At 39.7% G+C, this 26,091-nt stretch overlaps 1 protein-coding gene across 1 annotated transcript; it reads left to right on the top strand.

The window, feature by feature from the left end:
* Positions 1-12,981: 12,981 nt before the first annotated feature.
* On the top strand, positions 12,982-25,690 carry LOC124133748 (acid-sensing ion channel 4-B-like). Its single transcript, XM_046498271.2, has 9 exons — positions 12,982-13,222; positions 15,873-16,041; positions 18,238-18,781; positions 19,572-19,670; positions 20,179-20,359; positions 22,137-22,193; positions 22,850-23,012; positions 23,818-23,909; positions 24,447-25,690. The coding sequence occupies exons 2-9, from the start codon at positions 15,878-15,880 to the stop codon at positions 24,590-24,592; spliced, it is 1,446 nt and encodes a 481-aa protein (XP_046354227.2). The 5' UTR covers positions 12,982-13,222; positions 15,873-15,877; the 3' UTR covers positions 24,593-25,690.
* Positions 25,691-26,091: the final 401 nt, after the last annotated feature.

Here is a 26,091-nt window from a genome sequence, read left to right as displayed (position 1 = left end):
ATAATGTTAGGAACGGACAGATGGTGTTGGAACTATGGAACTTAAAATGGGCAAATTGAACATACTTGACAGGGCTCATCTCCATGAACATTACATGTGATGATTGTATCAACCATGGTCAACTGGTAATATTTTCCAATTTCTTTTTCAGTAATGGGGAAGTTCACATGTTGGCTATGTGATACCGCCTGTGCCTCCAGGAGGGAGCTAAAGAATCATGTCGCGCGTGATGACCATGGTGCACTGCGAGTTTTATGCGTATGGTGTGATGACGGAAGAACGTTTCGACGATCATGTGATCTGAAGCTTCATGTTCAGGCTGAACATCCTGATGAAGGAATCGAGGCAGCCCTACTCACAGAGGCCACAGGGTTTTGGTTTGCCTTACAGCCCAAGAACTACAAGCGTATAGTTGATTATACACCAGGTACAGCTCCATCAGCTATCAAAGCAAGGGAGCTTGTTCTACAGTGGCTCGAGGATGGCAATGAAGATGAGCATATGCACCGCACGAGGAGGGACTGGGAGATTGGTTGGGACCTCTCCTCTCCGGACGAAGATGTTTTGTCCATCGAAGTCGCACCGGAAGATCTTTCCATAGATGAAGACATCCGCAGGAACCCTACTGTAGAGGCTTACGATCCGGAGTCCCCAAACATTGAACGCCCAAAATACACTCTCCAGGCTCTACTTGTGGGAAAGGTCTATATAACAATGGATTATCAGGTCACCGGAAGCCAGATCAGTTGGATTCAGCTGGACTTGGATCTTACCATGTTACGGAACACATCAGTGGGAGAGGTCCTAGCAAGGAACCTTTTTAACTTGGTTGGGAAAGTAGTTCCTCCACGACCGTCAAAGCCTGGGACTCCAGTAGCTCTGATGCAGCTTGGGAAGATATTGGAAGGTTGTAGCCAGGTGATAGGGTTTGGAATTCAACAAACCATCGTTAGACGGGCTTTCTCCTGGACGTCTAACAACACTATTACCCCGCGTCCCACGAAGCGCCATGCCCAGAGAGAGAGGAGTGCCACAGGGTCAAAGAAGACCTGCACAGTGTCTTCATCAGCATCTTCAACAGTGTCTTCATCGGCATCTCCATCAGCACCTTCATCAGATATTCGACCATCAGCATCCTCAGAACCTAAGAATACCGTTGCAAGAACATCACCAACTACGATGAAGAAGGCACAAGATCTTCTGAAGACAGGAGCTATGCCACAAATCCCATCAGCCAGGCGGGAATGGACCAGGCGTGGGAATCCCCTTCACCTGGGCGAGACTTCAATCCTTTGGCCACCTAAGGGATGGACGTCCATGACGCCAGACAAGAAGCTGCTTAACTGGGAGTATGCCGCCATGAGATTTGAAGAAGAATTACAGGGGTGCCCACCTACCATAGGCAGACAGGACCTGTTGGATAGATACAACTTTCTGGGACTCCCTGGAACTGGCGATGTTAAATTGGAGTTAACAGAACTGCATAAGATGAGACTCTACCAATACAAGTTTCTCGTGATGGTAGCGCACGCTGACCAGGAGACAGACCTGCCCCCCACAGCGGCCAAGCAAGTTGACATGATGCTCTCTCTAGCCACCCTAAGGGATACTGACCTCGACCCTCTCGTGCAGCAGCTAAATGACGTTCCACTCCGCCTTGATGTTTAAGAGAAGAATTTTTCCAAATACAGGAGTATTTAAGATCTTTAGTGGGATGGGGGAAGTGTTATAGAAGTCCAAAATAAACAGAAATTGTAATCAGAGTACATTTAGTAAACCTTGTCTATCGTAAGTGTCACCTATCTTCGTTATAACACGATCTATCTGCAAATGTCCATTCACAATTTTCATATTAAAGCAAATAATAAGATTATAGTATCATAGATAATTACCTGGAAATGAACTTCATCTATCTGAATCAACTTTGTGGGTCATGTTCACTGTTGATAGCTATGTTTATCTATCACTGAACGTTCGCGCGAGCAGCACTTGTCAGGCATGACCTGATTACCACTGTGTGTCACTACGCTATTTACATCCATGAATAATATATCTACTGTTATCATTATGCACTATTATTGTACAGGTTGATGCATTCCATGTTACCATGTTTGTTCACTGTTTGGATTCATGATGTATTTTGAGTGATAAGAACAGTGTTTGTCAGGGACTATTTCTTGTATACACTCTTGCATCGTGGCTATTTTTAGACAGTAAGTTGACATTTGATCTAGATAAACAATGACCTAATACACTGGTTATTGAAGATTTTCCAATAACTTTCTTGCTCTAAAATGTTTCAAAGTATATTTCACTTTGGATATTAATGATAATTACACTTGATCTCACTGAATAACTAATTTGATCTGTTTGACATTTCTGAGGTTACGGTGACCTGTCAATTATGTTTACGCTTGGCATAGTGACTGTTTATAACTTGGATGTCCGTTTTCACACCAAAGTCATAGATTCATGATAAAGTATTTTCCTGCAGTCTAATCTAGATTTGCAATATTCAGACACATAGAGGACAACATATACGTTCCCATATTCCTTGCATTTGTACCTGCAATATGACAGTCGTTCTGTGTTATGACATTTCATTGCTGACAGTTCTAGGCAATATTGACAATCTGTTGTCCGTTTCTCTGTTAATAATTGCCGAGTATTTTAATGAATCGTGTTACTGTCCAAATTATTAAAGGACATATAGGACTACATCAATACTTGGAATGAGGGCATATTTTCTCCTATAGGCCTATATTGTCAATGGTCTTAGCGTACGTTTGACGTCTGTCAAACTGTCCTCCCAGTCGCTTGGTCTGAACCTATCCTTGTCCTAAATATCATTGTATCAGATATTAGCACAAATTCTGTTTGTTCAACATGTTCGATCTATTCGGACACTTTGTACAGTATAAGGACAATACCAATTGATAAAAGAAACTGATGGTTTTGTAAATTTCACTTGTAACGGAGATGACCACCAACCAAGATGGCGGCCACTGACGCTACGTTGGCATAAAGATATTGTCCATTTAATTATAACAAATTGTCTCCATGTCCTGATTATTTCTACTGTGTCCTAATTGTATTCGGACAAATAGGACAAAACAAGGACATTTTGTAATCACTTACTTGTGTTGGAAATGACATTACCTATGCCATGCTTGTGATATGAAAGCCATCCAACTTGTGTTCTGATTGGCTAAGAAAGGTCACATGACCTGTTAATGATGCCTATAAATACGATCACGGGTCAAGGTCTGACACACCTCCACTTATCATTCACTACCACTAGGTACACCTTTTGATACATTTTTAGGCCAAATTTAGAAGAAATCTCTTGACATTTTATTACTTATAATAACATTTTCTCAAAACAATTAAGCTAATATAACTTAATATTATTACTTCTTTGGAGACTGAGCCCTGTTAATAAAATCTGATAGACTTAATAGTAGCTGATCAAAACTGGGGGTATTTATTGGCATCATTTTCCATCACATTGTTAATAATTTGTGTCCACATTGTTGACATTTAAAACCAAAATTAAACATAAAGTTTGTAAACGCCATTACAAACTTGGACTGCTAAACTTCATCTTTGCTTGTGTTATTTGTGTTTTCACTAGCACCCTAAGGGTGTTACATTATGCTGTGGAATCTGATCTAATGCTCAAATATAAACTTCTACTGATCTGACGCATATTACGAACGCTTTTGGGGATCCGTCCATTTACTGAACATAGGGTGTACATGTGCCTATGACGAACTACGGTTATAACGTACTAAAGTATGTGGTCCCTCATCCTTGACGTCCTCAGCAGAGATGCCCAACACCCCTTACTCACCTCCTTCACATGGATGACCTTGAACTTATTGCCAATGGAGGATCCCCTCTAAGAAAACAGATTCTCCTTGTCAAGTACTTTCCTAATGATATTATCATGTCCTTTGGACTCGACATATGTAACATTCTTCATCTGAAACGTGGCAAGGTAGACGAGGTAGGATCAGTCAGTTTACTTTGAGGAGGAGTTATTGACCGTCTCGCGGAAGGTCAGGCCTATACGTACTTAAGTATGCAGGTTCGGTACAAACCCCAGAATGCCCATATCAAGGAAAAAGAAAATCTGGAGTTCAGAGCTGAACACTCGAAATAAAGTTAAAGCCACAAATACTGCTGCTGTACGTCCTTTCATATTCTTTTGATGTTCTTGACGAAACAAGACATTCAGGGTATTGACACCCTCATACAAAGGATCATGTCAGATAATAGTTTCCACCACCTTCACTCTTACCTCAATCGCTTATATTTACCAATCATAATCGAGGGCGTGGTTTGATTAACGTTGGGGCTCTTCATGATGGAATTGTTTTGTGCACTTTTGCACACATTAATTTGCCTGATGATCCTCTTGGGAAGCATGTCAAGATTCACGATGAAAACAAGGCATTCCACAGTTCACATAAACAAGCTAAGGATGTGGGACATAATCTCAATGTGAGTGTTGATTTTGTTGATGGTTCTGTACTGCTGGACGGTACAGAAATTAGTTTCAACCAAGCAAATTTCCATATCAAAAGGGCCAAGACAGTTTTTCAAGGAGAGGCTATCTGAATATATGAGTCCTTTGCCTGGATGAAGTGGCCCTAAAAGAAGCAGAAGGCTTTCTGTTTGCTGCTCAGGATCAGTCACTTCCCAGTCAAAACCGTCAATGTGTGATTTTGCGTCAAAATGTAAATATGAAATGTAGATTATGTAATGAATTAAATGAGACTGTCCAACACATTGTCCGTGGATGCACAGCTTTGGCACAAACACAGTATCTTAAGCAACATGATGGTGTATCCCGTTCATTTTATTACCGTCTTTGTCATGCTCGTGGTTTTGTCACAGAGGTCCATCCGTTTACGACGAAGAAAAAGTATGTGTCACAAATGATAAATGCAAAATCTTCAGAATAAGCCCATTTACGACCTCAGACGTATCCAGGCCAACAAACCTGATCTTGTCCTTTTTGATAAATCCAGTGAAATCATTTATATCATTGAATTTTCTAACACTTATATGATTGACAAGATTCAGGAAAAACATGGCTAATATGCGAACCTCACTTTTGAAATATCAGCTTGCATCCCAAGTACCAAGTTGTCCAACTCCCCATTGTTCTCGGTGCCTTAGGTGTGGTACCTCCTAATCTGTTGACAGACATTTGGTGACTACCTGGGTTTGCAGCCAGGATTACAGCCCTTCTGACAATCTGGGTAATGCAGAAGGCTGCAGTGTTTTTCGATTTCTCCGAATAGTTTGCTGTCTGGGCTGACTGTAGGGGGGGCAAGAGCCCTAAACTGATGATTAGCCTGACCAGCCTGACTCTGCCAGGATCACTCAAACCCTCTTTGCTGCATTTTTTGTTTTAATCTGTACAATATAAAAAATAATACGGGACCGACCACTTGATTTTCTTGACAACTTGCGCATTTTATCGATAAAAAGAATTCTCCCCAAAATTTCTTGAAGAAAAATAATTATGCTTCTGTTGAAAAAGATTGCCCACCACGAAAATTTCATTGTTTCAAGGTGTTGTTCTTAAATAAAAATTCAGCCTCATAGTTTAAAATAAAACAAATATGATTTTGTAGCTCTAGCTGAAAATACCTAATCTGGATACAAAATCCCAGTCCACCAAACCCCCACTACCACCACCCCACCTCTCCCCTCGTTATAAAGATGATATGATCCATAGTGGTCTTTGAATCAGAATGTCTGGATGTTCTTTTTTAAGGATCCGGTTGACTCCACGGTTGGAACTTTATCTCTATGTTCATAGCCTTGGAGTTTACTCTCGGATCTCAAAGAGTAAAGTTGTCTGTATTCTTCCAGAAGATCAGTCAAGTTAGCCCATCCTGATGGAAACACTTGTAGACTAGACTAAGGATATTAAAATCAATTCTGGCTGACTAAAGCATATGCAGACGGAGTAAGTTCAGCTTGTATTGTCTCATCTCAACCATCCTTGATCCAGGTTTCTGTTATGAACAGCATGTCTAAGTCTACAAGTTGGTCGTAAAACTAGGTTGTCTTGTTTTGCGCACTGCTGAAATTCATTATGCACGTTTTGAGAGTATGTATCTCATCAGTTATAATAAAACTAGGGCTCAAGTCAATACATTGTTGACCTTTCTTTTGTTTCCATCTTCAAGCTTTTTTCCACAATTTGTCTTGCATTTGTGCTGATTCAAATATGATTTTGTGAGTAAAGCAATTGGCAGACGAATAGTTTCAGTTAAGAAAGGACAACTGATTTTGATCAGAAAGAACTTCCAGGTAGGTATGTACGTAAGTAATCCATATAGCTTGGCTTGCTTCGTTGTGTAGCTATTGTTGGTCGTTGTCCTGGCTTGTGGGTGACTTGGTCATATTGAACTTACACTTGATATTTGAAAAAGTTGAGATTGATAACAAAATGGTAAAGGTAAATCAACATTTTCCAAAATATTTAAACTTCATGAAATGTGGAAAAAATGTTAAGAATTCTACCATGACATTGATAAAGGCTTGATTCTGATTGGTAAAAAAAGAGGTTTCCATTCTGCTACGGAAACCCCTTTCAAATATATTAGGCCTTTTCACCAAACAAAACATGCATGTGAATACATAGATAGCCTACATATCGATTCATAGGAAATGGCTGCCGATCAATCACCCCCATAAGAACTGTAGAACATATCTATATTTCCTCTAATACACTCTGTGTCTCCAATACCAGCTAGGTCTCTAATACACGCCGAGTCAATGGCTCTCGCGAAATTAATAGACAGCGTAGCGTCAAATAGAGGAAATACGGTAGTTTGATATCGAATGTTTGGGGCGTTCTAGGCCGCAACCCTGACTGCTTCGATGGTGACATTAAAAGATTTAACGAAGGCATATCCATTCACACAAATGAAATGTTTATGAAACTGTTGGAGAAATGTTCTATGGTCACCAGAATCGGAACAATTTAAGCTATTTCCTCATTGAAACAACCGACAATGAGAGTAAAATATAACATTATAAAAATCGTTTGAAAAAACTTTATTCATGACAACATGTTGTTTACAAACCTTTTTCTGATTGATATTCTTTGCCATGTCAGAACTGAAGTGACAGCTTATCAAAATTGATTAAATTCATTTCAGAACACGCACAATTAAGAAAATTGTATACGGTCCACTATTTCTGGGACACAAATGTCTAATTTCTGTCACTATTTGGCTTTGGATCCGTGAACGTTTAGCATTTTAAAACCTTTTTTCTGTCTGGTCCAGATTATTTTACAGACCGCCGTCATATAGCTGGAATATTGCTGAGTGCGGAGTAAAACAACAAACAAACCAACCAACCAACTATTACCCGTCACCCCTACAATAGAAATGATGGCATGTTCGATTTCAAAGAAATGACCTCTCTTACAAAATTCCGAGAAATGACAGTCAGTCCACAGTGTACAACAGTGTACAACAGTTTGGTAGAAATTATAACATCTCTCTGTGGACTAAGTTTGGAGTGTTATTGGTCATCTTCTTTTGAAAAAACTATGTGTTTTGACACTTATTATGAACTACTCACGACTATGGTGTTTTTAATCTTGAACTTTAGTAATAATTGTTACATGTATGTCTGTGGCCACTTTTTCGGAATGTTCTAAGATTGTGGACCTGTGCACCGGTGTTATAACGCGTTACAAGACAGCGCCGTTTTCAAAGCGTTGTTGCCATCATGGTAGAATGGAGATAAACCTACTGTGTTTACCTCTTTCTTTTAATTTGAACCTCGCGCTAAATTATAATAAAGAGGTATATATTCTATTCTAAAACGCTCGGTTCAAAATTATAACAAAGAGGTATCTATTCTACAGTGGGACTACATCAAATTTCAAAACTCAGTAGGTTTATCTCCGAAATGGCTTGCAAACCCTATGGCAACTTTTAGTGTCTGTAGTCTGTTGATAAATGCATGAATTTCGTGAAACACTGAGAGCTGTGAAACGAGCGTACTGCCTCTACATATAACCTAATCTACAGCAGAAACAATCTCTGCGAAAAGCAGAGTTGAGTGCATGAGATCATGAGCATGTGTTTATGGCACATGTGCATGGTTATGAGGCATGTGTACGGTGCTTCACACAACATAGAAATATCATCCACTGTTGGTATGTGACTATTGGACACATGTATTCTAGCTTTTGGTTAGACCTTGGGCATTCTGATTCAGTTAATCACAGGCTTCCAGAAAATAGGTCTGCATTGTATGTGGAGTTCCCATACTGTCATTTCCATTCGTTTCCCTTTATACCAAGTCCATGTCTTAAATGTTCTGTACAGAAAAAGACGCAGTCTACGCTAGAGTAACGCCTCACCCACTGAGAAGACGACTTGAAATTGTCAACAAGGGTCAACAGAAGATGACAAATCCCCCAGCCCCCACAAATTCGAAAGAACAAATCATCTGACTGTTACTTTGAGTCCAACTTAATGAGTGAATTTCTATCTAATCTGTCTGTCCGTATACATTCGTAGTTAGTGAGCTATCTGAACAGTACAATGGAATTAGGAATCCGAACTTTGTACTTCTTTTGTACACACCAAAGTCAAACTTAAAAATATGAATTCTAAAAATAGCTAAATAGCAAAAGTCATCAGTCGACAGTCTGGGTTTGGTCTGTGCAGTTTAAAAAAGCATACCTCTATATTTTAAAGATATGATCTGGACAAACACACCACTATGAACAGAGTCAAAATTAAACTTCTTGCCATTGAAACAGAACCAGAAACAGAAGTTTGGATGACAAATCTTGAAAAGGTCTCTAGTTCTGCTTTCGGAAACAACACCACCCTCAGCTGTCTAACTTGTTTCCGTGGAACAGGGCAAAATGAATTTTTGACAAAAGTCCAAAATAGCAAAAGGCACCAATTCAGCCTCTGGTTAATAAAAAATCATTTACGGTTTTCAAGTTATTTTCCGGAAACGAGATAGACGTATCAACAGATGGCCAGACAGACCAGATGATGACTACGAATAGCGAAAGGACGTGAGTATACAGCCTTGAGAAGACGAAAAATATATTCACATTTATGACCGATTGGTATTGATAAAGATTAACTAAACTGAAGTATAGAGATTTATTAACACTAATCAATAAACCAAGCAAAAGCATTAAATTTTTAAGTAGATAATATTTAAGCTGATACAAGGTGAACTCACACAGTCTAAAATACAGCTGCCAGGTGAATAGTCACAAGTTAGCAACACTGATAGCAAACTAGTTAGTACTAAGATACAACTGCCCTAATCTAAATACACAGAGGGAATTAAATCTAACTGGAATATACAGTTCCCAAAATGACAAAATCTGTGTCATGGACATCGGTTCAAACATCACCAGCTTATATCTTCACAGATTGGCAACAACTCCAGCCTTGGAACTTCTCCGGGGAACACACGCGGCAGTACAACTGAATTTCTCCCAGAGTCTATGTCACATAAACATTTTATAGGAGAGATGCGACAAAGCGAGGACGTTGGAGTACGCACCTCTGCTCTGCTGGGTTTTCCAACCTTTGTTATTATACTTCAATCCTCTGTTATGGATTAGCATTTCAACTAACATGAATAATAATACAATCATGAGGTGATGCAGAGTTTGCAGTTTACGAACATTTGTTCAAATAAATGCCCAAGTGGTTATTTTGTTATCGCCTAGAACGTAACTCAAACCCCACAGGAATTACATATTCCACATACAAAAGCCATAAAAATGTAGATTGGGGGTCCCTCAATCTGATCCTTGTCACAGATAGCAATAGTACAATAAATCTTTCTGACCCCCATATCAGAATAAAATACACTCGGATGCTGTGCACAGGCACTTGTAATTGAAACTTGAAACATTTCACAGAATGATCCATCTCAGGGTACTATTAGAATTATTGAAAGCCTTGGTGCTCCACATGTAGTAAAGTTTCTTCACAAAGTCCACTGGATTTCAAAATTCACAGATGTCTTCTGCACTCTGTTTATATAAAAGTCAAGTAATCTGATATAAGGCATACTTTGAATAGCATTTTGACATTCACATGGGGAAATTGAGAAGTCATCAAGTGCTTTGGCATTATTAGCTGAATAATTGGCCACTCTCAGTGTTGTGATCTGAATGTATCCTGCCCAGTCCATATGACCAAGCTCATGTTCTTCCGTATCGTCTGCACCATCACAACGTCTGAATGTGTTCCGATCAAATGTCTCCTGTCCATATGACCAAGCAGATGTTCTTCTATGCCGTCTTCACCATCACTGCGTCTGAAAGTATTCTGATCTGAATGTCTCCTGTCCATATGATCAAGCTGATGTTCTTCCATTTCATCCGTACCATTACAACGTCTGGATGTATTCTCATCTGCATTCATCCTGTTAATATGAACAAGTTCATGCTCTTCTGTTTAGTCTGTACGATTATAACGTCTGAATGTGTTCTGATCTGAACATTTCCTGTCCATATGACCAAGTTCATGCGCTTCTGTTTCGTCTGTACCATCACAACGTCTGGATGTGTTCCGATCTGAAGATTTCCTGTCCATATGACCAAGCTCATGCTCTTCTATTTCAATTTTCAATATCCAAAATTCCAAAGACCACACTTGCATGATCTCGGCCAGGACATTAAAATACTTATCAAATTACTACATTGTAGCAACAGCTTGTCAAACGGCAACTGACGCCATCGGGACTTAACTCATATTGTATCCTCCTATTTTAAGTGCTGCCAAGATAAACCATAATCCTTTATATTATCAAGAACGGATTTTCTTTATTTTCGCAGAAAGTATTTGAGAGAAGTAAAATTAATACCAGAAGGATTTGCTTGAAGTTTAGCGATTTGCCATTGGTGCAGTCTCAGAATAGAACCAAATCTGTCCAAAACCTTTGGTTTTCCACTTTGTACACTATTATCCCACACGGCAAGCTTCAGGAAAAGTTAATACCTTGATCCATGTAGCATTATCCACTCGTATCCAAGGTGTGCTTCCCTTTTAGCTGCTCTGCTTCCTTATGCATATAAATGGAGATTTCTGCTCGGATTTGCAAAAATCAACACAAGGGAAATTGGCCAAATGTTTAACAATCAAATAGCCAATTTCTTTCCACCGATTTACCTACTTGAACTAGAAGTAAAAGAAAAGAGATGCATGGGACCGCCTCATCATTTAGATCTGTGTATAAAGATTAAGAGGGACGAAAAGACTGTCAAGTGAGTTCAACTTTCCAATAGTCAACTTTCCCTCTATGTGGAACAATATTCCTGCAGCTCTAGCTTTTGATGTCTACATTTCACAATGTTTCAGGTACAAATCTGTTCTCCTTCTACGGAGGTTTCAAAGAGCATCATACGACGCTTGCTCAAAAGTTATTTGATCAAGATTTAAGGCCTCAGTAATGTTTTCAAAACGTTTCATGGTAGACACATGTGGAGGACATTTCTAAATTGACGCATCAGTGACATAAATTATGTCCTTTTTTATTTGTACCACATGTCCCCGTGTTTTTGTACGTCCAATACTTGACTTGCCTTTGCATGAAATTGTGATGGGTAGCAAAGGGGGGACAGGTAACGTTCGCTTTTCCAGGATCACCTGGTATCAGGCGTCTAATCAATGTGCAACTCGAAGTGGTTTTGTTGATTTTTTTTATTGATAATTGCTACCACAGCTTGGAGGCCACATACAAGCAAAACTCGCTTGCTTTTTTTAAATGTTTTCTCAGTAGTACTACTGCCAGTATCAAGAAGAATTTGTGTTGTGCAATCCGTGCTTGTCGTAAGAGGCGACGAACGGGCTTCAGTGGTCAGGCTCGGTGACTCAGTTTATTCAACAATGAAAACTGCCAGTACAATTGGAAACAGCACCAACATACTGATACCCTTAGTCCATCTATTCTGCACCCATTCTGTCGGCCATAGAAATTCGTCCAACGACCCCTTAAAAAATCTCTGAAACCATGGTTACCTGACGCGTCAGTAATGGTTGGTTGGTTTGTTGTTGTTTAACGCCGCACTCAGCAATATTCGAGCTACATGATGGCGGTCTGAACATAATCGAATTTGGACCAGACAATCCAGTGAGCGTCAGTATTGAAGAAATTGCCATCATAGATTATGGTCCTCGCGCATGTTCTCTTTTACTAAAAATCATAAACGTAAGAAGTTAAGATTCCTTAAAGAAATGTATCGAATATAAATTTCAGTCTCAAATTGTAATTGCTTTTCTCTGCTTTGTCTCTATTATTTGACTGTCGTTTTATGTGAACTTCGACATCATGCTTCTTAGTTTGTTCTTAATGTCATAATGATAAAGTTAAATGACCAGGCTCTCGTTGTTAATAGCTGCAAAACTGCTGATGCTGGATAATGCAGTATTAATTCAGTCAGTCAACTATGGACATCCTCTCTCTTAGACACATTTTGCTTTCAACTCAGCTTTTCAGTCAAATCCCTGCTGAAGTCCTACCGGGAATGATATGTAAAACACTGGGCGGCGATGCTAGGCCTTGCGATGACCTACACATTGAGTTTTAACTCCCCTTACAAATGATCCTTCCATATTTTATTGCTATTGGGTGAGAGGTAGGTGGAACAGGTAGAGCAGAACAGGCTCTGCTTGATCACTTCACTGATTTTCAATGATCCATTCATTTCTTTACCATCTGATTGATATTCAAAGTCAGACACTATGGACAGAGACAAATGTCAAACAGCCTTTGGGAAGCTCAATACCAATGACAAACATATTTTCTTCAATCCGTCTCCAAATTAGCTTTCATGCACGAATCATGGCCGTTGTCAGTGTTTACTTTACGCATGGGAAATTGAACCATTAGTATGCTCTTCTCATTATTGTTACAACACTCTAAATTTATGCTGGGTGTATTTGTGTTCGTAAAAATCATTTATTGGACGGTATTGTCTCTCGTTCGTTCAATATTTGTTGATCAGTAACCAGCTTCAGCCGTGACGGTTGCAAAATGCATTTGAATCTCTTGGGTCCATCCAGCACAAGTAGTTTACAGACCGGCTGTTGTAGATCTGTCAGACAACACTGGCGTCCGTGTAACATACATACCTGCATTGAAGGTCGGACTGAACTTAAGCGGAGTAGGAAGTGAAAACAGCCGAGAAAAGGTAAAGTCAATAAATTTTTAACAGAAGCAGATCCTAGTTTCATACTTAGATTAACTTTGACGGTGCAGTGGTATTCAAACACCATGTAAGTTGTCAGTCTTTACGTTATATACAAGATTGTAAGTAGTTTTATATTTACATTAACTTTGGTGGAATAATGACATTCAAACAGAAGGTAAGGTTTTCGTCTCTTTGTCATATATATGAATATATTGTTCACAGTTATTCTAGTCATATATTCACACAAATGGTGTCATGTCATATATAGATAGTAAAGGTGTCCTATTACCTACACCCATCTACACTATATGCACATAAAGCAGAATACTAGTCTTAAAGGCTACTTATTGGAACAGAGTTCGTCCATCCCTCCGTTCCTCATTGGGGACGAATTGTCTCAAAACCTAGTTATAGAAATGAATTTGTACACACTCATGTTACTGGTCACGATCTCAAACGAGTTTGAAAAGTGGTGTCTTATAGTCAATACCACAGAGTTATGGCCCTTGATAATTTTTCAACTTTGTGCATACTGAGTGAATGGGTACAAGCTTCTCAGGGACTTCTGAAGTTACATGCTTATGTAAGAGATACTTGTCAAGAATGAGCGGAAAATTGATGCGTTAACTTAGTTTTGGGCCAACAGTTTTGGGCCTTCTTATCATTTCATAGTGCATAGTATCCACAATGGGGACAAGTTTTCTCAGAACCTACTGAAGTCACAGCTGATCTAAGAGAACCCATACTTATCATGACTTGAGTTCGAAGATTGGTGCCATAAAATATTTATTCCAGAGAAGGGGCCTTGTCACAACTTCTTGTGTTCACCTAACCTTAGTGTAACTGTGGACACTAACAACTGTTAGTTGTCGTTTATGTAAGATCAAAACCGTTGCAGGAAGAGAGGAGGTCCTGGGTGAGGTTTAAGTATTTGTGGGTTTGCAAGTGAGTGGGAGTGGGAGTGTGGGTGTGGATGGGGGAGCGGGTGAAGGGTGTGGGTTGTGTAGCCAAGGGCAGTAGGATTGATATAAGGGCCCAAGGTCAAAGCCGCTTTCACTTTGGTATTTTTAGGGACATTGTTCTAACTCTCATATTGTGGTCGTAAATTGATGAAATTGGTGCTTCTTATAATATTTTCGAGCTTGGGTACGTTACTCTATCTTGGTAAAACATGTTGAGACGAGTGTTCCCAACACCCAGCAAGTTTGCCCGTTTCTCAGTTATTGACAAGAAGAGAAAAGAGAAAAATCGAACACATTGACATTCCAGTGATGGTGGTCTTCAACATTGCATGCGTCAAACGCTTTCCCTCATGACTCATATATGGTATATCATGGCCATAAACCTTGAGGTAGAGAATAAAAATGCGGCGGTGGTGGCGTATAAATCCTGTCAAAAAACATGTGCTTATTGTGGCTATTTAAATAGGACTCTTATTGTTTGATATAAAATAGTAATATCAAAAGAAGGTGTACAATCTTTTGAGATGCAGCACTACTTTACGAAAAGATGAATGGTTATGTTTTAAAATGTTATACACATTTAAAACAAAATAATCACACATTTTATAAATGTTTTTTCATATTTTAAAAGAACAAATGACGAGAGTTATTTTGGGGGTATTCTGAGCAGTGATACAAGAAATTCAAGGATTTTTTGTCAATTTTCTCAACATAGAAAGTTAATAAGTGAATTGTAATCTGCTTTATAAGGTCCAAATGTCCCGAAGACCAGTTTCACCTCTCACCTGAGAAAATGCACGATGTATGCACAGCATCAACCCTTAGTGTTCAGTAGTTAACACAAGCGGTTGCAATATCAACCCAGAGTGTTTCAGTGACACAAACAGTTGCGCATGTAATGCTAAGTATTCACGTGTTTACACTAGGGAATGCAGTTGTACCCGTTAACGTTCAAAGGTACACATAGGTTTAGGTGAACACTAGGGTTGTAGCAGGGCCTTTTGCGTGGCGTGGACACTGGTGGCCCAGTCGTCTAAGGCTCCGCAATTTGCTGTGCAAGGTTGCGTCCCTTTGGCGCGCCAGAAACCTAAAATCATGGATTGAAATCCCGGTTCGCCCAATTATGTTCCTAGGTTTGTCAGTATCATACCCGTGTCTGCGGGTTTGTCAAATGTGGTAAAACCTACATTACTTGACCTTTCCTCCGACATTAAGCTGACACGCCGTGATATAACTGGAGTAATGTTCAAAGCTGTGTAAACTCACTCACTCACTTACTTGGCGGGGGGATGGCGATAACGCTGTTTTCTTGATAGCCATGGTATTGTGCAGAATAATATATAGCATATATTCAGAAGAACGTTTGAAGTGCCCGATGAAATGTGGACATAAAATGACGAAAGTAACTGTGAATAATAATGACGATACGTTTAGTCAAGTCAGTTTTAAATATTGTTTCACCATCTTGTTAACAGTTAATTATATCTGATTACGCTTATTTGTAATCTTATGTATAACAGTTGAAAGTGATAACACCAGGCGTTGACCCTACGAGTGCCAGCGTTGAGATTGAAGGTCAAGCTCTACCTGTTTCAGTATGGTAAAAATAACCTACTTGTAACGATATAAGCCATGAATATTTCTGTAAGTGATTGGGGCCTCACCACGAAATAAACTTTCGCCTACAGAAACAATGAGTGTGGATGAGAACAAGACGGAGACTGTCAAGTTTGATGCAGACCGGCGCTCGCCAAAGTACGGATTGAAAGATCTATGGATCGAATTCAGTCAATCGACAGGCCTTCATGCAGTTGACAAGGTTAAACCTCCTTCGATCAGCCCGTTTAGCATTCGTGGGTAGGTGTCGTTGTACTTAACCTATGCATATTTGTTTCGTTGTTTCTTTCTTTTTTTCTTTCTTTTGTAACTTCACAGCTATATAACGGTGGCCTGTAGTAATCGAGTCGGGAAAACAGAAATATTTCTATAATATTTTAATGTCCGTATTTGAATGAGACTTTATTAATCTTAAGATTACCACTACCACATACAACAGTTTTGTTCATAGATACACTGAATTTCCACTTCATACAGTAAAGATAAGACATTCCCCAAATTAACAGTATCAGTAGCTGTAGTTAAAACAGTATCCAAAACATCGAACTGTTCTCATTAGAACACTAAATGCTAGCACTCATGGTTTTAAATGATCTTATTCTGTACCAGTGTAAAGAATGTATCTGTTGTACCACTCCAGCTCCATACATTTTCGATTGCTTTTAAAAAGAGTTATTTTCTTGTTCTAAAGTTTACTTGTGGGTAGATGCATGTTAACCAACGTAATCCAACCTGTAATGATGCAAAATACAAATATACCAAAACAATCGATAATATTGTCGTTTTCAACACAATGTAGGTCTGTAGTCTGTAATTTCGTCTGTCATTTATATTATCATAAAGATGTTACCCATGTTCACTTAGGGGCGGTCGGGTAGCCTAGTGGTTAAAGCGTTTGCTCGTCACGCCGAGGACCCGGGTTCGATTCCCGACAAGGGTACAATGTGTGAAGCCCATTTCTGGTGTCCCCCGCCGTGTTATTGCTGGAATATTGCTAAAAGCGGCGTAAAACCATACTCACTCACTCACTCACTATGTTCACTTATTCCAAATAATCAGTGTCTCATTTTGCTGTCTTTTATGTTTATGAGTTTATGTCTTTAAAGCCATCATAGAATTTTTCGATTTTATATGCTCGAACTTTCTCTTCATATGCTTTGTAGTTTATTATTTTCAAATATCATAAGGTGAGTATTTACCTTCACTTCTACGTTTGTGATTTAGGGGACAGGCCGTCGACCGTTCTGAAGCTTTGATTTGTAAACAAGAGCCGATAACTCGAATCTGCCCGCCTTGTTTTCTGCTCCATTGAGCACACCACATTTGTAGGACAATACAACTATACACATCAACTTGACTATCGCCAGCTCTCCGCTGGGCTTTGATGACAGCACATGGAGGATAAGTACGCAAATGAAAATAGGTTTTTTTATGTTTTAGGATTTTGTCTCATTGAACGTTTTGTTTACCTGAATGTGTTGACTCGTCCGAAATGAAACAGATGAAAAACACATGAATGGACTGTGTAAGATTTGACGATGTGACATAGAAACTTGGCTGGCTCTTAGGAACTGTGGGTGGCATATTTACAATGTAATCTAGACTTTGATTAACAATGGCTTCTAATCTAACACTTATGGCAATAGGAAAGTCACACGAGTCTTCTCTCCAATTTGCCTCAAATACATTTAAGAAACACGACAAGCCAGTGTACTCTGCACATCGCTTTCGTTGACAACTTCATTGTGTGGTGTTCTATTGTTTTCGTTCAAGAATTAAATGTGCATGATCAACAAAACACACAGAACCGTCGACGTACTGTCCTTTTAAGTATGTCATCTATATGTTATGACTATTTTATATACTGTTGCGAAGACAGAACATTCGTGTATTTTCTAAACTTCCATTTTCTTTTAAACGCTTTCAGTATTTTGTGTAATATTTTCTCATCTCTCTGCAAAAAGGTCTATTCCAATTGCCTATTCCGTCCAAGTGAACGACTCTCTTTTGGATTGGGACTTTATCATCTTATCACTAGAATCCTTGTATTGATTTCTGGACATTGGCCCATGTATACGAATCGATGAATGAGTTACGGCTATTGCAGTTCTTTGACAAACAATGGAAGTGACGAAAACCTTTGTGTTTTAAAATTGCTTGGATTCTATATGTTAGCGAAAGGCTAACGTTACCCAAGATTATTTCCTTTGGAATAACAATCAACCAATCGCCATTTCGCATTTGTCTCCTACAGCGTTGTAAGTATTAGATATTACAAGGTAGCGGTACTACTTTGCATGTGTAACTGCAAAATCCGCAGGTCGATCATTGGTGCATCTACTATAAATCGAATTACACTATGAAAGGCTCTGTGACATATACATGCCATACCCCAACAACTTAAGAATACTCACTCTCGTCTTCTTCCTTGGACAGATTGCTGTGGATGCTTGCTCTGTGTTCAAGTTTGGCGTTCCTCATCTATAACCTTGTGGGGGAGATAGGAAACTACTACAGCTACCCAACCGTCACCAAGGTCACTCCCAGTATCCAGAGCTCCATCGAGTTCCCCGCCGTCACCATCTGCAACAGATGCACTCTCAACAACACTCGTCTTGGCGTTTACCCAGAAATGGAGGCCTATTTTTTCAATGTTTCTTTTGGACGGATACAAAATATCTCATTTTCTGCACCAACTTCAGAGGTGTTTCAGGAACCATTGTCTTTAGAATGGTGGAAGAATATGTCTATGGAAGGATCCAAGATGCTGTATCAATGTATCTTTGGTGGTGAAATCTTTGATTGCATGACCAGGTTCCGACCTGTTTTCACTACTGAAGGACTGTGCCATACCTTCAACTACAATGCCAGTGATATTGTCAAAGTTAGGACGGCAGGTGAGGGTGCGAACCTCATCATCATTTTCAAGATCAGTCAGAACGACTACACATTCAGGGGAAACATGGCCGCGGGGATTAAGGTAAATCACGTCTTCTCAAAGTAACAAAGGTTAGATTTACGCCCTTTTAACATCTGCCAAACTGACAAATAAATATCTAATGTATCCTTCAGTGTTAAAACAAGGTGATACATTTCACATTGCATAAACTGTCATGGTTTACACACCCCTTATACATCGCATTAGAACTGAGTGAATCTACGTTTACATACATAAAATAATGTATTGGTCTTCAGCAACCCTTAAAAGGCAACTATGCTTGTCGTAAGATGCGACCAACTGTATAGGGTGGTGCTTGGCTGATGCATGTCATCATATCCCAGTTGCGTAGATCGATGCTCTTGGTGTCAATCACTGGATTGTCTAATCAAGACTCGATTATTTACAGACCGCCTTCATAAAGTTGGAATATTGCTGGGTGCTTTAAACAACAAACAAACAAACATTTGTGCATGTAGTGCAGTTAGTACTTTAATCGATTGTGCAATGCAACTACACGTTTCTCAGTTGGTTCAGTTCAACTCTGTAATACTCTCGACCTTTATTGAGGGAGGGTGCTTCTGGCAGGACAGGAAGTGCTCATCCATAAACTGGTTCCAGCCCTATATCCGTCTCGTTAGACAGGAGCCAAGTAAAACGCACACCCTGCAAACACTGTAGCAGTTTGGTATGAATTTGTCTCTTTTCATAGAGATACGTGTATGAATACACTGTGACGTATTTTGGGTGTGATAAAAGCAGAATAGATGTGTAGATCACAATGTAATAATGTAAAATGGACACAATAAGAAAGTCCTGTGTGAATATGCAGGTTTCACTCCATAATCCACGTCTACACCCAGACGCAAGCACCACTGTCGTGATGGCCGCTCCCGGGTTCTCTACATATGTTGCCTTGCAAAAGACTCAGGTGGGTACTTCTGAATAACTACTATGATTGCAAAGTTATATGTTTTCAATAGCAGCCTTTTCATCAAAGACGCATCTTTCTTATGCCCCGGAAAAAGTTGACAGCTCCAATGAAGAATGGCCACAGTGAGATACTTTTGAATATCTCTTCCTCTGTTACAGATATTTATACACATTTACTTTCACGTCCAGTCAACTGTGTTCTTTACTTGTTTTACACATGTAATGTATATGTTGTCAATTCCCATTGATGATGTATAGTTGCTCGTTTTAGGATGTCATTTTGTATTTAATGCCATAAACGACTTTCAAGGACTTTTGTACAAAGTTTGATAAATGACCGAACATTAGAGTCATATGGTACAATAATGAAAATCTTTCGTGACCTTATTATGAAACGGGTTTTGTTTTATCTTACTGATACAATGTCAATACTCGCACATTAACATTCTTCTGACCCTTGACATAGAAGCAAAGAAAATATGAATAACTTGTGGCTTTGTTTGTAGTATCTGTACCAGCCCTCTCCCTACACGGCATTTGATGATATTAAATGTGTGGACACAAACAGTCCCGAGTTTGTCAACCCTCTCAAGTACTACTCCCCATACACCTACAAACATTGCTTAATAGAGTGTGTTCAGATGAAGGCTTTCAATGTGTGTGGATGTGTCGGACCTGTTGACCCACGTAAGATTTTGACTCATTTTAGAAACGTTTTTATTAGTGTTCAAAGGAGACGTAGTTCATATTAAATGGAATGCTATAGTCAATTAGTTTTACCTTATAGAGTTGATACCTAGAGACAGAAATGTTTGGAGGAATTTAAGTAATACTTTATATGAAAACAGTCAACAATGTCGCAAATGAGACAATATGTTCTTAAAGATACTTCCCAAGCCTTATGGCATTCCAATTCTCGCAACAACATAAACATCATCACCACCACAATCACCGCCACAATATACATCATCATTATAATCATTGTAACTACCTAGTCCAAAAGTCGAGTATATGAATTGTTCTCTTGTGTACACTATGTATTCTACCTACTTAGGCCGTCATATAGCTGGAATATTGTTGAGTGCGGCAAACAAACAAATCTACCTATTTACTGTCACCCCACAAAGAAACGAACATGTGGTTTTAAAGGGATTCAATCTGTGACATCTACATGACTTAAAGGCCATACGCGGGATATGTATGTGTTTGAAAGATTACATAGAAAAGATCAATCTCAAATGGAGAAGTTTGTGCTATCTCAAGCACGGCAGTCGTAAAGCCTAGTACAATGCGTGTGCACTACTCGCCTGAAGAACTGCACGACTCCTCCCGCCGTGAAACAAAGAAGCCTGTGGGTGACACCTTGTGGAATGTCCGCCCATTCTACCTGAAGATTTTGGTAAAATTGCTGCACATTAACTGGCCCTCGTTGACATTGACGTACACTTCTGTCGTGCTGACATAACGCTTATTCTGTCATTGATACACAAGGATCCTCCCATCTCTCCTTGAAGGAAACATAATTCGTCATCAAACAGGATGCTATGCCAAGCCTCATTTGATGATGTAATCGACATCACTGCAACTACTGAAGTTGATTAATCTGAGGTCAAATATCGTCAATATAAACCCTTTTTGCTCGGATTCTGCTGGTGATGTAGGGGCTTCCTGATCTTGGCCGATCTCTAGTGGTGCCATGTCACCAACATTGCGCCCAAAGTCGACAAATCTTGCCTGGGCAACGATGAAATGCCATACCACCAATGCTTGTGATTCACCAGCTAAGAGTTATATTTCATCTTGGCATGACGATTTTCAAAATTCACTTCATTAACTGAATGATTGTAAAAACGATATATGTCATAAAGTTGCCCAAGAAACCTGTGACAAATTCCATGACTTTCAGTTTCAGTTCACCTTTTCGCGGACACCTTGTATCATCACTGTGTGATAGTGATTCTTAAACACATGCTCGTGATAAAGTCGGAATCGTGCAATCGACACTTTGGAAGATATTTATTATGACTATGGTGAGGCGAGGTGAAATGGGGTTTAACGTAGCATCCAAGATTATTGCACTTACATCGTGACGTGGATGCACGTGTGTTTGTTTGTGTGTGTGTGTGTGTGTGTATGTGTGCGTGCGTGCTTGTACTTATGCAGAGTAATGTCGATTCTATAGTGTTCACCCACTGAGATACCACACACACACACACACACACACACTGTCACGGCTGCGACATTATAGCGAATTAGCGGTGACCGTGCCAAGATAAGATTTAAGACACCTTGACACACATACATACATACATACTTACATACATACATACATATTTACATACATACATACATACATACATACATACATCTACCCACACACCCCAACACATAAACACTTTGGAATAAGCTCTTTGCATACTGTTCATGACACTTCACTAGCAGTATGTATTGATTTTTATTGTAGGGGATGGTCTTATGTGCTCGTTGGTGAAACTGGATAGTTGTTACAGGCCCTTTGTTGGTGAGTAGAGTGACTATTTACTGGTAACATACCAGTCTTTCTCGTACAACGAGGTCAGGCCTCTTGCATTTGAAGATTACTGTGATGCAAGCACTCAAGAACGCAGAATTCCTGCAACATGAAATCCTGGCCTTGTACATTCATCTTCATAGGATAACAATTCCGTTCAATTAATCGGCATGGCATGGGCTGGAGGTAGATGTTGCTGAAGCTGCAAGCATTACAGGACGGGGGCGTCTTAAAGCTCTCCCTTTCACTCTACTCTACTCTCCATCTCTTTAGGGTTGCATGGGAAGGGGCATCCTGCATCCTTCCCTAGTGTTGTGTTTGTATCTGATCGTGTTTTTATGGCTTTTGGTGTTGAGCCCATTTATCTGCAAGTAATCACTTTAAATTTCTAAAGTTTGTCCATTTTCCAAAGGTCACATTCCCCTGTTTATGTTACTGACTTGTCACAGCGAAACAATTGCTCAACTGACTCAAGCTTTTGTAGGCTATATACCCAGATGCCATCATGTAATGTCCACATTAGAAGGTTTAATATTAAGCAAATCTTTCTTCATCAACTCCCGTACCTGTAACAGAACCCACAATCAAGGGCTAGCCAAGTTGTTACAGGGTATAATACATTGATAAATGCTATTTTACTTTACAAGGATCAGTGTCCAAAGACGGTAACTTCGTGAGGGAATGCAGGTGTGCCAGCGAGTGCCTGTTTGACAGATACACTGCCCAGGTGTCCTCCAGCTCCTTCCCAGCCAGCATCTGGGTCAACAATTTCCTCAACACCACGAGGGCTCATACTAAGGAGAGCATGCAGTAAGACTTCCGTACAGTATAGCCTTTATTTTCCAAAACACAAACAACCTTGGTTGTTATGTTGCTCGCCATTGATGTTCTGAAAGCTATTATATCAAAATACTCACGATAAATCTTGTAACCAGTGTTTCAATTTTAATAAATTTCGCCCAAAACTACATTTCTGGAGATCGAATAACGCAATAACAGCTGCAAACTTGAAAACTCATTAATCCTATCTTAACATTAATGCCTAAATGTTGTTATTATAAGGCATGTATAGTACAGTGGAACGTTCTTACTGAATGGTTTTCCTCACTGAATAACAAACAAAAAACGACTTTCCATCTGAGCGCAGTGAAGATCCAGGATAGAATACGTCTACAGCAGCCCATGCTTGTCGTTAGAGGTGCCTAACGGCATCGGATGGTCAGGCTCACTGACTTGGTTGATGCACATCATCGTATCATAAGTGTGTAGATAGATCATCATGATGTCAATCATTGGTTTGTCTGGTCCAGACTTCAATATTCACAGGCCACCGTCGTTTTGCCGGAATATTGTTGAGTGCGGCGTCAAACAAACGATCAAACGTACCAAATGAAAATTTACTGTCGACAATGAAACAAGTTTTGGGACAAGGAAAGTGCCGGAACTGTCTTTGCAAAGATGTAACTTTTTGGCGCCACGATAGTGGGTTTGAATCCAAGTTTTTCCTCGATTATGATCCTTAGTCTGTCAATGCCATGCCCATGATCATGGGTTTTCAAAGTATCGATGGCGTAACTCCCAGATAATTAAGTATTTGATGTTGTCTGTTATTTAGAGACAACTTCCTGGAGCTGAGAGTGTTTTACGACCAGATGATGGTGACATCCATCACACAACAACCTCAATATACGGTGGCCTCGCTGTTTTGTAAGTGTTTATTGTTCCCAAGTGGTATTGCTCCATTGCGAAAGGTACTCTATATCATTAAGGCCTCGAAGGGTGACAATGTGATAATTCCTGAAGTGTCGCAATTCACTGTGTTTAGCTACGTCCCTTAGTCATGAAAGGATACACTATTAATTCTGTTAAAGCCAACTTACAAAACCAACAGTTCAAAATTTCAAAAGAGTTCTTAATCAAGAAAAATATACGTGTTTTGGTATAGCTCCAAATTACATGTACAGCAGGATTATGTCCCCCATAGTTCCATGTAACATGTCTGCAACATATGACGACCATGTAGCTCTTATGATATGTTGGAGTTTGATTGACTGAATGGTTGAGTTTGGTTTAACACTGCTTTTAGCAATATTCCAGCATTTTACAGTGGGGGACAGAACACATTGTACACCTGTAGGGTATCGACCCCAGACGTTCGACGTGACGAGCGAACGCGTTAACCACACGAGTTTAAATGATTGTTATTGATGTAGATGTCCATGCAATGTGGGTGTTGTTTTACAGCCAATATCGGGGGTCAGACGGGACTGTGCCTTGGAGCTAGCATCTTGACAATCATGGAGATCACGGAGCTACTGGTGTGCATCGTCCTCTTCCTCTGTGACAAGTGTAGAGGAAGAAAAGCCCGAAACAGAATCAACAACTGGTAGACAAAGACAACTAACATGAGAACAGCCATACTATTATATCCCCGCACATATGGTAGACAAGACAACTGACAGGACTCTGAGGAGAACAGCCAATCTATTGGGTCCTCACACAATTTGTAGACCAATTATTGACAAACGGATTGAGTGGCAAGAAAATGGTAAAGAGAACCATACGTGTGAAGGTGGGATATGGATTCAGTCATGAAGTATTAACTATGTGCACACCCTCCATCGTGTTTATCAGTCGGATTTAGTACTGTACATGAAGACATTTTTCAGGAAACAGCAACTGCCCTCGCTATTCATAACTCGATGAACTTTAGAATAAGTTTAAAGTATGTAATCTTATAGTTCTATGGATTCAATACTGTGTCTGGTCTGTGTTATTGAAGTCGCTGTAATTGAAAAACACTCAAAGAACATGTAATAACCTTCATACAGAATCTCTTTTTGACGCAGTATACATTTTGTGGATGTGGATGTATGATACAGTAGTTTCTGGTATATGTAAAACCAACATTAGCTTGTTATTGGGATTCTTGTGTTTTCGTTGCCTCAGTCATCACGTCTTTGCAATGCCTGATATGACACTTCATTATGCTGTGGAATCTGATCTATTGCTCAAATATTAACTTTTACTGAACTGTTTTGGGGACCCGTCCATTTGCTGTACATATGGTGTATATGTGCATGTGACGAACTACCGTTATAACGAACTATAATAAGTGGTCCCTCATTATTGAGGTCAGCACAGATGCCCAAAACCCCTTACTCACCTACTTTACATGGATGACCTTGAACTTATTGCCAATGGAGGATCCACTCTAAGAAAACAGATTCTCCTTGTCAATTACTTTCCTAATGATATCGGCATGTCCTTTGGCCTCGACAAATGTAACATTCGTCATCTGAAACGTAGAGGTAGAGGAGGGAGGATCAGTCAGCTTACTTGGAGGAAGAGTTACTGACCGTCTCGTGGAAGGTCAGGCCTATACGTACTTAGGGATGCAGGTTAGGGACAAACCCCAGAATGCCAATATCAAGGAAAAAATTCGGGCAGGGTACAAATGTAGGCTTAAGAAAATCTGGAGTTCAGAGCTGAGCACTCGCAATATAGTTAAAGCCACAAATACTTCTGCTGTACTTGTCCTTTCATATTCTTTTGATGTTGTTGATTGGACGAAACACCCTCACACGAAGAATCATGTCAGATAATAGATCCCACCACCCTCGCTCTTCCCTCAATCGCTTATATTTACCAATCATAATGGAGGGCGTGGTTTGATTAACGTTGGGGCTCTTCATGATAGAATTGTTTTGTGCACTTTCGCACACATTTATTTGTCTGATGATCCTCTTGTGAAGCATGTCAATACTCATGATGAAAACAAGACATTCCACAGTTCACGTAAACAAGCTAAAAATGTGAGACAATCTCAATGTCAGTGTTGATTTTGTTGATGGTTCAGTACTGCTGGACAGTACAGAAATGATTTTAA

The sequence above is a fragment of the Haliotis rufescens genome, unplaced genomic scaffold (assembly GCF_023055435.1).
Source record: "Haliotis rufescens isolate VD_foot unplaced genomic scaffold, xgHalRufe1.0.p SCAF_7, whole genome shotgun sequence".
Taxonomy (NCBI): Eukaryota; Metazoa; Mollusca; class Gastropoda; order Lepetellida; family Haliotidae; genus Haliotis; species Haliotis rufescens.
The sequence above is the reverse complement of the archived record's forward strand: the minus strand, read 5'-3'. Positions and strand labels throughout refer to the sequence as shown.

Coding starts and splice junctions, on each gene's coding strand:
- LOC124133748 (XM_046498271.2), top strand. CDS start 15,878: ATGAGTGTGGATGAGAACAAGACGGAGACTGTCAAGTTTGATGCAGAC. Junction 20,360..22,136: donor TGTCGGACCTGTTGACCCAC/GTAAGATTTTGA, acceptor TTTTTATTGTAG/GGGATGGTCTTATGTGCTCG. Junction 22,194..22,849: donor TTGTTACAGGCCCTTTGTTG/GTGAGTAGAGTG, acceptor TTACTTTACAAG/GATCAGTGTCCAAAGACGGT.